The following is a 16,972-nucleotide window of genomic DNA, read 5'->3' as shown; positions in this document are numbered from 1 at the left end:
CTTTCCTCTGCTCTCTGTGAGAGCTGCAGAAAGAGATATAGGCAAATGCATACTGATGCAGACAGAACAGACTGATGGTTACTTTGGTTGTATTCACACAAAATCTGGCATTGTGTGGAGGTGTGGGTGTGTTTATTTGTACTTTAGAATATAACCGCTGTAAAACATTTAGAAAATAATATTTTAGTCTCTGATTCACTGCTTTCCTCTTGCAAATGGAGCTCAGTCTCTTAATTCTCATCAAGAGAAGAGGCAGTTTTCCATTTTATGTTATACATTCTATTTTTGTCCTAATTTTTTGTCATACTTTTACTAGTATTATCAAGCGGGTTTTATGCATGCCAAGATGCACTCTGCGTATTCTATTATCATCTTCATCAGATTTTTACTGGTGCATTTGATTTATTTTTAACTTTATTTTGAATTTAACTAATTTTGCATTAGTTATGATATTCTATTATTATTATTGTTCACTCTTTAGGTCAGGAGTCCTAAAGTCCTAAATCAGGAGTAAAAAAAATAAATAGTGACCCCCTCCTTTAATTAAAGTGTGAGGCTTGTTAACTGCTACTAACTTTCATTTGCCCAGTAAGCCAGTTCAGTAATCCATCCATGCTGTATCTAAAAAAAATCATTGTTTTCCACCGAGGTAAAATATTATGTGCACGTTAAAGTAACCACTTCTGCCTTGATGCAATGCTTCTATGTCTAAATCAAGCAAACATTTCTGCACTGTTCAGCAAGCCATGCTGTAATGTTTTAACATTTGTATGTACGGCGTGCTATGCATGTGAACACATTTCTTACATGCACATGTCTGTGTGAAAGTCTGTGAAAACACTCCTCACGAGAACTCCTCAGGCTGAGCGCTTGGAGCCGCTCCATTTTGCGTTTTCTCACTGGTGCCGTTGCATCCAGTGATCTCTGAGTGGCGAGACGTGACGTAGCTTTTCTTCCTAGTGGACAGGGATTGCTTCCCTCCGGAGCCACCGCCAGTAGCGCCGTCACCTTCAGCAGGGTCGTAAACCACCACCATGGTGGTATCCATTCGTGACAGCGTGTACATGCTGCTCTGGCGTGTTGGGTGCAGCCGTGTGGAGCGGAGTTCTAACTCGTCGTAGCTGGAGACCTTGATGAATGGGCACCAACGAAACGCTCGCTTGAAGCCAGCTCGAAACCTGGTGGGGAGCAGATGGCAAACAAGGGGCAGGAGATTGTTTGGAAAGTGGAGAATAGTGTGGAAAATATATACAAGTAAATGTGTCTGTTGTGTATTTTTTAATTGACTGTCTTTTAATAATTGTAGATTCAGCTGAGTGCTGCATGGCTTTTTTTTGCAAGAAGCAGAATGTGCTCTATACAGTACTGAAGGTTGGCTCTTCAGTTGAGAGGAGACTGTATTTTATGTGTCCCTGAAGCTTTTAAAAAGGCAGCTAGAGATGTGTAGAGATGGAAAAGAGGCAAATTGATATGAAAAGAAGTGGAGTAGTGCAGTATTTATAGTGGATCCTTTTCTGAATGCACTGAGGCTGTATTCATTGCTACATCAGAGAGAAGCAATATCATTGTAAAGAAGAAAATCAATTTTAATGAATGGAGTCATAGACAGACTCACTATTCACTAAAAAAAAAGATACAGTAATGTTTTTGAGTCAATTAAATTAATCATAATCATACCTACAACTTATTAAAAAGAAATCTCATCATTTGATAGACTCTACAATTTAGTGTTACTACATCTATGAACCACACATAAAAAACCAAATAAAACTTGCATGGAGAAAATATGGCATGTTTGACAAAACATCTTGATAAGTTTTCCTCTGTCAATAAAATTGGATCTTCAAAGGTCCACTGTGTAAGATTTACAGGACTTCATTATTTATGCTCATTAGTGTGTAATTATCAGAAAATAAGAATTGTTGTGTTTTTGTGACCTTAGAAGGAGTCGTTTATATCTACAAAGGGAGTGGGTCTGTGGTCTTCCACAGAGGAAACTATGTTGCACTGCCATCTCTCTACAGGAGCCAAGAACAGACAAACTAACCACTGACTCTAGATACAGCCTTCAATAAATTCTCTTGTACGCTCGGAAGGGGAGAGTGAGGCAAGTTGGTTCAATCTGCAAGCTCACTGCTGGGTGCCACTTTGCACTGGTCCTTGAAAGGACTCAATCTAAGGGAGCTTTTACAGCTACCTCATCTGGTCTGTTTTAAAAGGTTAGTGTGGTTAGTTTGGACTTGTATGAAAGCTAACAAACCAAACACACAATCGCACAAATGCTACTGACATGAAAAAATCAGGTGGAGGGCAGTAATTTTCCAGTGCCACCCTCTGAATGAGGGTAAACAAACATCACACTGCTTTCTGGTTATTCTTTTCTTCTTCACATCTCTTCACACTCGAAGCAGAAAGATGTAGGGCTGGCGGTAGCAGCACTGCAACAATAATACTGTCTAGACAACAGTTCAGCAAGGCAGCCGAGATGCTTCCTGTGCATCCTGTCTCTTCCTGTTCATTATTCATAACGTGCAGCGATTTGCTAAACATTGCTTATAATTAGTTATCTCTTTGTGAGCTCTTTACGACATCAGGGGAGATAAATATTCACACCAGAAGCATCAAAGTGCTGCATAAGCCTCTGTCAATCGCTGGAATTTGATTTCACCTCGTAGGTCCTGATGATGCAGGATGATAATCACCAAAACTGTCCAATCAGTGAGTTTCCAGTTGGTCTGTATAAAGCAGTCTGTAAAAAGTCAATGTGAACATGAAGCAGACCATATAGACCAACTAAACTGAACTACAGGTGTGAAAGCACACATAAGGTAATGAAAACAGAACAATTCTTATTTTAAGGTAATTATACACAAATGAAAACACACTTAAGAATATTATATTCACTTTCTCCCATATTCTGCCAATAAATGCCAATAAATCTCACACCCTGGCCTTTTAATTGTTTATTTTTGCTTGGATTGAATGTTCCTCGGATGATTTGTCCAGATGTAATCAACTCATTTCTTTCTCTCTTTTACCATTAGGAGATAATGATAAAAGCTCCAAACTGTTCATCCAGAGCCCATAATTAATGACTCCAAGCCCAACTTTTATCTTCTAGTAAATCATGTAATGGTATTTAATTACACTCAGCGGGGAAATTCAGTTGCAGCATTTAGTTTTTTAGGTCATCAGCACCACACTGTTGTTACCCACCTGCTGTTAAGGCAGCAGTAGATGATGGGGTTGTACATGGTGGAGCTCATTGCCAGCCACAGCACTGACAGATAAATCTGCTGGATGTACTTCCACTTGCTCAGGCGCTTGTTAAGACCTGTCACGATGAAATAGATATGATAGGGCAGCCAGCAGAGGGCAAAGGTCACCACCACGATGATCATCATCTTCACCACCTGCAAGACGAAGAGAGTGAATGATGAGAAACACTCACAAGCTGTCTACTGTTCGGTGAGGACTCCTGTAGGCACTGAGAGAGACAGAGCGAACAGCAGCACCACAAATCACTGCCACTCTCTCTGGAAATTATGAATACAATCTGACACGTGTAATTTCAGTCCATTTCCTGAATTACTGCATTTTGGTACTACCTGGTGCTGCAGGCAACGGCCAGATGATGCATCACTTTGAGAGCGTAATGGAAAGTAGGGCATTATGTTCTAGTCAACAGGTTCTTACAACCAACTCGTCAAATCCGGCAGGTTTGCCAGTGTCTCTATGCTGTAGGTACCCCTGTAGTGTCAGTTTGACATGTGCAGAGCTCCACCGTCAAGATAGTAATAATAAATACACGACGTAACAGTCCATCATTGCTGAAAACACATCAACAAGACCCTCAAATAACTATTTGAACGAGCTTGATTAAATCATGGAAGCTATTTACACGTGATTAAATAGCATTCTTTTAGCATTAAGCAATTCTGTTGGTCCAGTTAAATTTCATTGGGTAGGTTAATTCAGCTTATTTACTTCAGTTGGGTCTGACTTAATTCTTAATCGGTTTTAGAGTAGTAAAGTTACAATAAATGAAGTTTGTCCCATCTAATTAAATTAGGTTGGCCCAGCAGAATTTCTTAATGCTGAAAGAAAGATATTCAATTACTTTTGTGTGGCACTTTGGCCTACATAAAAAAAAACAATCATATTAAACAGTTTCACACTTATTTTCCATATCTGGCATTAAGAAATACATTTCTGTTCTCTCGAGCTTTCTTCATAACATACTGCAAATGTAACTTGACGTGCTTTTCAATGCATTAAACATAAACTCATTGCCCAATTTATAATGTACACCCAGCTAAATCTAATGCAGTATGAGAGACTGAAACATTGTTGGATAAATCCAGTGAAGTCACAGAACAAGCATGTTCAGGTAAATTATTCCAAGCAGAGGGAGCCCTAAACAGGATCATAAAGACGATCAGATTAGAGCATCTTAGAGTGATTTGAGGTATGAGGGACAAAGAATTGCTTTAAGCAATAAGGATAGTTTAAATGGACGCATTTTAAGATAAAGTGATACCAGTGAAACTCTTGTCATACACCAACAGGGAGCTGTCTGAGAATACCAAGCATTGTACAGTGATGCAAAACAAGAACACCCTAAAAGGAATCTGCAGAGCCTATTATGTATTGAGAGAAAGAAGATTAGTTTTCTTTCAGCAGTTTGCTGAACAAGGTCAGCTTTGTCTGTTTCAGTGAAATAAGCTGCAGTAAGTCTCTTTTTGTGACATTAAACGTTAAGCAGTGTGAAACGATACAGAACACCAAAATTAACTTTCTTTATAATGTGCTCAGTTTGTGATTTAAAAGTTCAGAGTCAGGTCAAAAACCCAAATATTTCATTTTATCAGCTTTCTGGAGGGATGTACCAGCATTAAGCTAAAACTAGAAAGACTGATTTGGAGTTGAGGTTCTGTTTCATTTAATTTTATTGACACTAAACTGTGTTGTGTGTACTGCAAAGATGACTGTAGCGACACTCTGCAAGCAAGGGTGCAGATCCTATTACAACTTAAGGGGGACAGTAGTGAAATTCACTCCTGGATTTATCTGTAGTGGTGGAGGGGTGTTGAGGGTGGGAGGCAGCAGAGTGAAGTGAAGTGGAGCCACTGTCTCTAAAAACTGCATGTTTTTTTAGAAGTTGAGGGGGACAGGTTCTCTCCATGCCCCAGGGGATCTGCGCCCAAGTTTGCAAGTAGCACTTTCGCCACTAACTCTCATTTGGTGTGGTAAAAAAAGTGGTAAAAGTGGTATCTTGTATCATTTTACCAGACTTAAATGTTTCAGTTATTGTTTTTTTTATCTTTGCATGGCCACTAAGGTATGCTTAAGATATGGTTATGGTTGATAAAAACAAAAACATTAAATGCAAGTTTTGTTACAGGATTTGAATGCTTGTCTCCGGCTCCTTGCCCATCAATCATCTAGCGCTCTACAACCTAAATTACGAGGTGCAGAGTTGTCTAATATTCAAGATTCAAGATTCATTATGGATGTAATTCCTATGGGCTGCATTTTACTAAACTTTTACGTTAAAGGAGAATGAGGAACACCCTAAAATGGCAGTAAAAAATGTAGGTATTGTCAACAGAATTTGATTCAGGTTTACTGCCAAGTAGTTTTGAACATACAAGGAATTTGCCTGGGTATTCTAATGCATGATAAAGTGCCATCTAGGGATGGGCAGTGCAAATAACCTTAGGCTATAAATGCCGTGCCATATGGCATTGGTTTATGTTTAACACTTGTCACTATACAAATAAACATTAAAATACATATACAAAGAGAAATGCAAAATATAAAAACAAATACTGCAAAAGTTTAGTTGAAGTTGAGGGCTGTACAGTATTTGAAATGAAGATAATGTAATGTGCACGTTATTGACCAAGGAATGTGCAGATTTTCAGTGTAAAGCCTAAAGAATATGTGCAATATGCAGAGATAGTCATCCTGAAATTGTGTCAGTGTAATGCACTGAATTGAAATTTGATCATTTACTTGTAATCACATTTTCATTTTATGAAAAGACTATTAATCTAACTAGCTATCTACTGTATCTTTCAGTGACTTTCAATCTCTCTTTCAGTGACCTGATTGAATTCTTCCAATCTCCATTTCTATTTGGAAGTGAACTAAATGAATTCTTCCAATCTCTGTGTCTATTTGGAAGTGAACTGAATGAATTGCTGTGGATTGCCTCTGGGTGGTAACTGGGGACACAATCCATAATACTGTGTGACTTCTCGGAGGCAGGCTGGAGAGGCACGCTACCAGAGGCAAAACAGACATCATCAGACAGTCCCTCCTGAAATCCAAACAGAAGTCCTGCCACCCCTTGTTTTGAGTGCATGTTTCATTGAAATTTATGAGATAACAAAAGCCAGGCTGTAAACTGTGCTTGGTGGCTGCTAAACACTGGTGAAGTAGTTAGTATTTTTGATAAAGGCTTTGATTCTCTCAAGAAGATACAAGGCGGACTTAAAAGTGATTTGAGAAGTATGTAAAGTAAATGTTTCCATTGCATGTGATGTGCTCTGTTACCAAAGAATCATTACACAGTTTATTGCAGTCATGAGAAGAGGGGCAGGTGAAAAGACCAGTGTTGTGTTTATTTAAAAGTGTGGGCACTGTATCAGCCAACCTACAGTTCTGTTAAGTCTAACTATAACAGAACTGTATCAGTCAACCTACAGTTCTGTTATAGTTAGACTTAATTTCAGTTTGTTCATGCTTATAGTTCAGGTTTTGCAGGATGGAAAAGCACACATGTATGTTATTTAGCTCACTTGATCAACTCATTTTATAGCCAGTTGGTAATAAACAGCTCGGTTACATTGCTTGCTTTTGTTCTTATTTTTGTCTTTGCCAGTTTAATTTTGCTATGCAAAGCACTTTGTAGTTGTGTGTATGAAAGGTGCTATATAAATAAAGCTGAGCTGAGTTATGAAGTTTTTAACTCACAGCATAAATACCTGTGAATCTTATGTCAGTAACATTCTTTGAATGGACAAAGAAAAGGACAGTGCTACCTTAAGTTATGACTATAATTATGGATCTATGAAATGAAACGATGACCATCACTATGATCTTTACCTTGAATGTTGCTCTCATCTCCCTATCTAGTAAAATATCCAGGTGGGCACACCTCCTCCTCTTCCCTGGAAAGCCTCAGCCTGTTCTAAGTGACATCATCATCATCATTCAGTTTCATAGTTCCATAGTTATAGTCAAATTTCTATTTCGACCACCTAACTTAACATGCCAGATGATTTGTTATACAGAACCATCTGGGAAGTTGTTCTTAGAAACTGTTTGGAAAAGGACAAGCACTTTCGAAAAACACTTAGCCCATGTTAGACGTGATGGATGGTTCACACAGTCACCTGCTAACTTCAACCAAAGTTTTGCCAAAGCCTGTCAGGAGAAGAGCAAAAACATCTCCATCAAAAAAGCCTTCAGTGCTGTTCTTTGCTCTTCTTACAATCAAGAAATACTCTCCAGTTCTTATATAACAGCTGCTATTGCAGTATCTACGCTAACCTCCTCAAGAGCTGCCATTGTTTGTTTGATACAAATCATTCCCATGGATGCATCCTGCTGTCATCATACCTAAAACCATGCCCATAGCTGCCAGTAGTGCCTCCTAGTACTTTTGTTGTGGACACAAATGGATAACCTGAAGCCTGGCAAAATATTCTCACGTGATCCAGATCTTGTGAATCCAGCTACCGTGCAAGGTAAACTCAGACCATCACCAAGGCGACTAGTACCATCAGTGTTGCAAGGAACAGAAGACTCAGTGTCTCACATCCTTGAGCAGCACAGTGGAACCCAATGGTGTGGGGGATGCCAAGTTGACTCTGTAGAACCTGGAAAACGTACAGGGAGTACTTTAACCCCCTTAAAGGTGGCCCAAGAAGTGGCCACACTTCTGGTGAAGTGAGCTACCACAGTACCCTGGACTGGGAGATTATACTGTGGACAGGCCTCAGTGATAGTGTTAATAATCCAATGGGACAAACACTGTTTAACCACAGGGAGGGACGTATAGCCAAGACCGGGAGCATCTCAGAGACTGTGTGTGTGCAATATAAGCCCAGTTTGGCCAGCAAGACAAGGACCTTGCCACCAAAGGGTGATCCCACAATGGAGTGTTGTGTGCCCTTTAAAGGTCTGAGTGACAAAAAAAAAAAAAAAGCTGAGAATTGCTCAATGTGGCACAGGGCTGGATCTTCCTGTCTATTTTGACACCAGACAGAGAACACCCTAGACTTCTGGTCATAGGTAGCTGAGTATTGCCTATGGTCCAGACAGTTTCATCTAACCTCCAAGAGAGGGACTGAGAAGCCCTAAGCTGTAGAACACCTGGTTCGCCCTGACTGGCACGGCCCATGGTTGACCATGAAGCAAGCAACGGATTGACAGGAACCAGTGACTCCTTTGTCACCAGGGGGCACCTTGCAGTGGCCCAGGGTGATCCAATTGAGTACCTGAGGAACCCTCTTGAAACAGTGCATCCAAGCCCAGTGGACCACCCTGAGCTTCCACGGTGGACCTCATACTGCAGTGTGTTGTCTCAGCTGATGCAAATAGATTGGTCTGAGCCATGCCGACCTACTGCTACTTCTAGATGAAGCCTCTTCTCTCCCAGGGGAGGTCCACTACTGGACAGAATGTCTGCTGCCTGATTTACAACCCCTAGAATAGAGATTGCTGTGAGAAAAAAGGCCACCCCAAGGGGGCATCCACAAATCACGCACCATCCTGCTTTCCCAGCCTGCTCTGCAACCTGTAAGGGAAGCACTGTTCTCCTCGAATGCTCCCGAGGGAGACTCCTTGGAGTGAAAGCACCTTGTCCTTCCACAGGCAAAAAGCTCGGACACATGTACTTGTCACCCAAAGTTTCACGTCTGTCCAACTTTGGATGGCGTTTGAAGGCATTCAGCCACCTCTGCAGTGGCAGAGGCAGCCCAAAGGAACAACATCCACTGTGGCTGAACTCATCCCCTACAGCCTCTCAAAATGGATCAACTCTAGCTCCCTGCCAAGATGGAATAGATCCAGACCAGCTAGAATCATCATCACCCTCTGTGGGGTGGGGGATGCTGACATCGTGGCTGAATTCTGACGAAGTCCCACAAAAAACACCTTCTGCTTTGGCTCGAGGTTGCTTTTCTTCACATTTACCTTGAAACCCGAGGACTGTGAATGTGAAATCACCCTCTGTCTATCTTCTACAAATTGGCTGAGAGATGGAGCACAATTCCAGTCATCCAAGTATTCCCAACATCTGTAGAGGAGATACCATCCTGGTAAATACCCGTAGTGAAAGGGAAAGATTTAATAGCAGGACCCCGACCTGATAAGCTTGTTGTTGGAAAACAAACCGAAAGAAGGGCCTGTGGTCTGGACAGATGGGCACCTGGAAGTATGCATCCTATATTCCTGTTCTGTACTCTGTATGTGGAAATGACAAATAAACAACTTGAACTTGAACTTATTAGGGCACTGTATAGAATTGGTTCGAAGTCAAAAAATTAAAAAGTTTAAATTAGAATAAGTGTCTTTCCCTCGTTGAACGTTTGATTGACCCTTTAAGATTTTGTTAAGATCTACACTGTAAAAATATTTTTTACAAAAAGTTTTCAAAAGATTAATTAAGAGAAATGACAATTCTGACTAATTTTTTCGTGTGATTTTTTAGATTCATTGTATTTTGAATCCAATTTTTTCTTTGTAAAGGCCATAAAGTTGATGATACTAATTTAAAATGGATTCGTTAGCTTTAATATACGCTGAACCAAACACTATAATAACATCTTAGCTGGTAACTCCATATTTTTTGACAAAAGATCCCATGTTTCGCTCATGATTGATCCAGTAGTGACAATTTTAGAAGTGTTATAATTTAGCTGGTATTCAAACAAAGTGACAATACAAAATTTTAACTGACATGGAGTTTATACTAAAATACTTCTAATTTGCATAAATATATTAAAATGTTGTTCATTTTAGTATCATTTTTATGAGTTGAAATTAAGGCTGGGTTTGTGACAGCCACCTCTTAATATAAAGTACCCAATACATTATAATTTTAATCTTACTGCCATCCCAAATATTATTTGGGTTTCAATAGATAACACAGAGATTTTAGTATACTTTTAAATTTGTTTTTTGGCTGTGGAACAGTGGTTTGCACCAATTTGGTGGAATGTCCCATTATTGTCAACAAATCCCAACAATGCGTCAGTCAATCTCTCAATACTTTCTGTACTCTCTTCAGTGTCTGTGGCACCCAGACCTGAGCCCATTTGTTCCTGTTGTCAATCTTCAAAAATCAGTCACAAATATATTTCATTTTTAGAAAGGGGTCATTGGTTTACCAAAGCAGCTGGTCACTGTAGTTCAGGATAAAATCAGGGACTATTTTCAGCAGTGTATTAATATACATTTGGTGTTCTAGCAAGTGTTTATAGCAGCAGGACAGTGTGTGTGAGATGGACTGAATATAAAGTTCAGTGCTCATGTTCATTGTCACTTGCATTTCATCCAGTGCAGCAGTGTGACCACAGGCAATATGTGATTTTTAGATGACGTAAGAGGTCCGGCACAGAGCACACAGTTTATATTAGTAATCAAATAATGTGACAGACAGAACCAAGTGTTGGAAATCTTATTGTATACATTGGTTTACATGTTTTAATGACCAAGAAATGCATCTTGTTTTTCAATAGGTTAAATATGTTAAGAAAACAAAACAAAACCCTGGTCAATCAGTGTAGTTTTGTGAAAATATGCATCATTGCCATCTTCCTCACACAGCGACATATTAAAAGTATCCTGTGAGGCACAGGAGGCAGGTTTAGGTGAGCTTGTGCTGTGATTTATATAAACATTACGGTGCTCTCTTTAGGGCTGTGGGCACATTTACACAAAAAAACACACTGATAAGAAAGATTCTGCCCACCTACCACCCATTTTTCATCATAGCTAATGATGAGAATGAATGTCAGAGCACATATTTTAATTCATTTCCTTGTGGTCATATGTAAATGTTAATTTAAAGGGCCACATGTTGTACAGTTGTAAACTAAATCGAGCATTTGTGCATATCTACCATAAGTTATTGGAACAATTTGTTCTGTCAACTGGAAAAACAAAAGCAATCATTTGTTCACATGCCAATTATTCTATGTGACAGACTTCTATTGTCTGCATACACACTGATTAAATATTCAACTCACAGTCACGTCAAACTGTTTCAGAATATGAATCAGAGAAGTAGAACACCTGACTGGAGCACAAACAGAGCTGAACAACAAAAGCAAAAAAGGCTGCATGGAGTGTAAAGGATTATTTTTTTGCTTTGATTTTCAGATGTATTGTTATATGGTTACAAAATGTCTTATAATAAAACAAACAGAAGGAGAACAAACATGCAAGAGATAACAAGACATCAAAATAAATAAGAAAACAAAACAGCAAAAATAATAAGCCCAATTAAGCTGGTAAATGTTAAGGGTTTCCACTAAAATATGACTTTTAAGAAGTTACATTAGTCTGAGGCAGCGACCACGAGTTGGTCATGCTGGGTAATCACTGACGGCACTGTGGCTCACAGGGTTTCATATCTACAACTGAACGCCTTTGAATTGATTCAAAATCTCATAGAGAGCCGGTGAACTGAGGGAAACATGGAAAAATGCCAGCCCATTGGTAGTATTTTGAGTAATGTAGAGTCCGGCAACACACTTTTCACCCTAACAAAAACAACTGTGGGAGTCCAAACAAGTGATAAAAGTAGTCCTCAGGTAAATTAAGCACATTTGTGCCACTGTGGTCACTTGGGTTTTAAAAGGTGGATCCATTATTATTATTATTATTATTTTTATTTATTATTTTAGGTTTTGATACCATTCTGTAGCTGACCTGAAGTGTTCATTATATATTCAAATCATAACATTTAAATTTTGGTATATATGTTTTGGTGTCAACATGTTATCCTGAGCCTTACTGAAAAATTTTTCCCACGTGGACTGAGATGTAAAAACATGGTCACCTGTCGAAGGTAATGCAAAACAAACAGTGGGCAGCATATCACCAGAATAACCACTGACTACTCTCTGCTGTAACACTCTTTGGCTATGTAGTTTGCCTCCCAGCTCATGTTACCTCAGTTAACTCTGCAGGTAAAGGCCCTAAAATGACTTGAGTCAAGCCAGACCTGAAGTTGAGACTGGTGCAGTATTTGTGTTTACAGGGCGGGAAACTGAGCCGGTCTTCAGCAGGAGCTGAATTCAGAAGGTGTAACATTTATTACAGACAGTAGGTGTAAAAAAAATTTTCTTTCTTGGCATTTTTGTCAGTCACCATTTAGAGGAAAAGTTGCATGCTTTATTTTATTGCAGATGATAAACATCCAAGTAACCTACTTGGTGAAAGGGAATACTGTACTGTTATAGTTCTTGTTGTGGATGGCCCTTAATTCCTGCATGTATAGATTGAAACAGACAAACTTGAACCCACAAGGTAAGAACTAAACCAATTAATAGCTGCATTTTAACATGAAATAATTTATTCAAGATGGTCAATTTATATAGGTTTGACAGGTGTGAAAAGCAGTGCCTAAGTCAAGTAAAATTAAAATGGTAGCCATTTAGCTGCAAAGAGTGACCATCTGTCATGATTCCAGCAGATTTAGCGCTAAACCGGCAAAAGCTAAATAGGTATTTTCTAAAAATAATGGTGCTGTTTATAAAATCAAACCAATTAATTGGCAACATATTTTCTAAAATCTTTCATAAGACAGGAAAGTTTTTAAATAGGCCTAAAGTGAAAAGCTAGATGTCAAGAGAGGCTGTTTCCTCAGCGGAGGTTGAGCTATGGAGTGCGTGAAATTGGATGATCACATGCAAATAAACAAAAAATTTATTGACAGTGGAGATAATCTAGCGTCTTGTAACGTGATAAACAAGTGGGAATGCTGTCTAATGAGCAGAAATGTCATACCAGAAATTACTTATTTGTTCAAAGTGGGTGAACACATGGAACAGGAACCGGCTCAGGGGAGATGCTTGTGCTCACTTCTATAAATCAAAGAGAGATTAGAGGCCTAATCCCCTTAGTCTTATTAATGGAATAATTAAGAAACTCATCACGTTGTGAGTGGGTGTCTTCAGGAATCTGTCTGAAAGATGCGCTGATAACTGAACTAATGGTCTAACCTAAAAGTGTACTTGGATACTGGGCCAGCTTTCAGAACACAGTAACTTCTGTTCTTGTGAAATTTATACAACTCCTTAGATCAAGCTCTTAATGTTCTGGCACAATACTCTGTATTCCCAACACAGTCACGAAATATGATTTTCCAGATCACTCAGGTCATCTGTTGTTCTGTTCTGTCTTCTGTTCATCTCGCCTTTCATAAATACCAAAAGTCACCTCCAAAACTGGAGAGGCAGCATTTTGATTTTACCCTCCCGTTGGGCTGAAACCACCTGCCAGAGGATCTGAAACGTGCTCCATCACCTCTTTGTTGGTTTGGCATATACCTGCTGACCTGAACTAACCATGAACACAACTAGATGTTTCTGTTTAACCATATCAATATATTTTGTTTTTGTTTCTCTTCACATATATATATTTTTATGTTTTTATATATTATGGGGTTCTGATTAAGTGTCTTGATATATCCTACATCAATTAAATTTACTATAAAGGTTAAGAAGGTCATTTTGATTGTAGACTATTATTTTTACAACTAATAAAAGGAATGGGAGCAAATTTAAGCAAGCATCAGGGCAGCTTAAAGCGCATCAAGATACTTTCAGTCCTCGTTCTGCCAAAACAGCGGGTGTACTTTAAAACGCGAGCATCGGACACTTTAGGTGCGCTTGGATCTTAAATCCTTGCAAAATTTGACTGAAAGTGTTTTTTCAGATAATCAAGCTTTTTGCCCCCAAGGTGAAATGATGATCACTGCTGGTCTGTTAAACAAGGTTACCTTCAGAAATAGCTCATCTTGTGAACAAGTAAAATTACATAAATAATAAATTGCCTGCAATCAGTGTGCTACATGTCTACAGCTGTTGCAGGATAGCAACCAGTGCTTGTAATCAAAGGGCAGATGGAAGAATATTATCTGGAAGACCTTTTGACCCTGAGGTTTGTTTTACAGTGGTTAAAGTTTGAATTATTTATTTATGTATGAGGTACTTATCCATAGTCAGTGTTTTATCTACTGTAGATAGCAGTTGTCACGCCCCTTGTTTGGTGGAGCAGCAGGAGTTCTTGTGTGGGAAGCCAAGCGATCTACTGCTGTGGACAGGGTCAGCAGCAAACATACTTCAGTCACCTGGAAAAGGCCAACCTAAAAAAAAAAAAATATATCAAGTGTACACTGTATTTAGAGCATTTTTGCTGCTTTACCTTGCCATCAGACAGACTTTTCTGCTGTGAAATGACTTGTTAAAGAAAAAAAAAAATCACTCTGTCTTACTCAACCAGACTCCACTGCCAAAATCAATCATTTTACCACACAGAACAAAGGAGTTGCTGGTCTATCACTGCACTGATTGGTTAATTTATTCAAGTTACTGTTTGACTTTGGTGTTTTACAAGGCTACTATCAGATCGAGGCAGCAGTAGCAACAAGCAGCTCCAGTGTTCTGCAACGTAAAATTCATCAATGGACTGGTTGCGCATAACAGAGTGATTATTTGGCTTCTTTAACAGCGGTTTCCCATCAGAAAATGCTCTCTGTTCGCTGGGTAAAACAACGAAAATATTCAAAATATAGTGTACACTTGAACTAATATTGTTTATTTTGGGGTTAGCCTTTTCTTAGGTGGCTAAAATACATTTTGTGGCTGTCCATGGCAGCATATTGCTTAGCTTCCTACACTGGAAACTCCTGCTGCTTCTTCAAACTGGGGACTTGTAGACCAGCATCTACTACAGGTTACAGACTGAATAAGTACCTCATATAACCCCACCTTAAAAAAGCCACTAATCAAATCAAAACCAATCCTTTAAACCTGAAGTGCTGTAGCAGTAAGAAATCTGCTGTAATATATATTTTCCATTGTATCATTAACAACAGGACCTGATGAATGAAGATGGGTGTAGAGTTAGCCAGCCTTGAGACAACCAATTACTTGAGTTTTACGGATGGACTGTGGTTAATGGATTTTGCCGAAGGAGTCTTTTAAGAAGTTTGTATTACAATTTTATACTGCTGTGGAAAGTTGTCAAAATCAATCCATTGTAACTGACATAATCTAAACTGACAGCAGCCCACCTTCATCCTCCAAGCCTGCAGTGGCTTGAAACTTAAAAGATTTTGGGGGAGTAATGTTGAAAGCAGGAATAAACAAACACTACCAAGCAAGAAAAGGTATTGGGATATTTCTCTTGCTCCAAGTCTTCAGTTCAGTAAAGAAATAAATGATCTGGTAGCCAGTAAGTCATGGCACATCTGCATCACTATGATAAAATTCTAAATATCTAAATTATCTTACTTTTTAACATTTCACACTTCTACTATCTCAGCATTCCTGCTGGACTGACTGGTTTGTTCTGTGCTGATCAAACAGAGATAGCTTGGCTGAGGAAGCTGCAATTTTCTCTGTCTCAAGCTTTTTTTTTTATTTTTATCTATTTTCCTGATGTGTAGAGGTTGTTTTGCAGAGGGCGAGGAAGAAAATAAAGGTCTAACTACTGAGGCCACTATCTGACTGCACATCACGTACATCTCCAACAACATCCTTCTGCCTATGAAAAGGAATGCAAGTGCTACAGTGAAAAGCAAAAACAAATAGTCTTTCTTTCTGTTTCTTTAATTTTCTGAACTTTGATGGGGTTTGAAGTTACTGTTTATGTGTAAAAATAAAATTTATCTTAAATTTCTAGGCTGCAGGAAGTCAAGATTGCATTGATTGCAAATCCATGATTCATTAATTTCTAGATTACATGCCACTGAGATAAATTACTGAGAGAAATTTATAGGACTTTGATTTTTCTATTATTATTTTGTACTATCCGTTTGCACTCTACAAAGTATGCAAGCTCTGCATAATTAAGTAAGTAAACTTAATGAAGCACACTTTGTTCAAAGTGAAAAACAATATTCTTTGCATGAAAATTGAATAGCAAAGAAAGAAGAAGTAAATAAATGCACCACCATACGACATTATTTTGAACAAAGTTCAATAAAAAAAACAAGAGACAAATTTTATGAAAATCTGTTGCACCCAGTAATATGTATATATACTGTATATATGGAAGTACATTTTGGCTTCAATGTGTCTGCTTTCACATTCAGAGACCCTCTGATGGTTTCCTACTTGGATTGAACCAGAAAATCCAACACAAATGGAGCAGAGGGAAAACGAGATGACTGAAGAACAATATAGGAAATTTACATACAGTAAAGCAGACCTGCAGACCTCAAAGGGAAGACGTCTTATCTCTTTTTAACCACTTTGATGTTTCATGATTGCTGTACTACAAAGCCCAGTGGGACAAAAATGCACAGAAAGAAAAAATGTCTTATAATAAGAATAATAATGGTAAGTGTACTGTAACCAAGACTTCTGTAGCGCCAGATTACTATTACTATTGCAGATGCAAGCTGTAACAGAACATGTAAGATAACCATGAATAGAATGTCATGGAAACATAACGTGGAAGAATTGGAAGAAGAAGAAGAAGAAGAAGAAGAAGAAGAAGAAGAAGAAGAAGATGATGAAGAAGAAGAAGAAGAAGAAGAAGAGTTTGACATTTTGGGAAATATGCTGCTCGGTTTCTTAACCAGAGTTAGACGAGAAGATGCCACTATTGTACCTGTCTGTTGAATATGAAGTGACAACCAGCAGCTGCTGTCAAAAACCAGCAGCTTTCTTAGCACAAAGACTGAGATGTAACAAGGTTACAAAATTAGACCTGACCACCA

At 38.7% G+C, this 16,972-nt stretch overlaps 1 protein-coding gene across 1 annotated transcript in view; it reads right to left on the bottom strand.

The window, feature by feature from the left end:
- Nucleotides 1-676: 676 nt before the first annotated feature.
- tacr3a (tachykinin receptor 3a) overlaps nucleotides 677-16,972 on the bottom strand; it is a 42,114-nt gene continuing 25,818 nt past the window's right edge. Inside the window, exons 4-5 of the mRNA XM_084712954.1 lie at nucleotides 3,217-3,413; nucleotides 677-1,178 (exon numbers count right to left, since the gene is read on the bottom strand). Of these exons, the coding sequence (XP_084569080.1) occupies nucleotides 845-1,178; nucleotides 3,217-3,413 (531 nt within the window). The 3' untranslated portion in view covers nucleotides 677-844. The remainder of the gene's footprint in view (nucleotides 1,179-3,216; nucleotides 3,414-16,972) is intronic.

Source organism: Lutjanus erythropterus, chromosome 3 (genome assembly GCF_056507025.1).
Source record: "Lutjanus erythropterus isolate fLutEry1 chromosome 3, fLutEry1.hap2, whole genome shotgun sequence".
Lineage (NCBI taxonomy): Eukaryota > Metazoa > Chordata > Actinopteri > Lutjaniformes > Lutjanidae > Lutjanus > Lutjanus erythropterus.
This window is presented reverse-complemented; position numbering and strand designations above follow the sequence as displayed.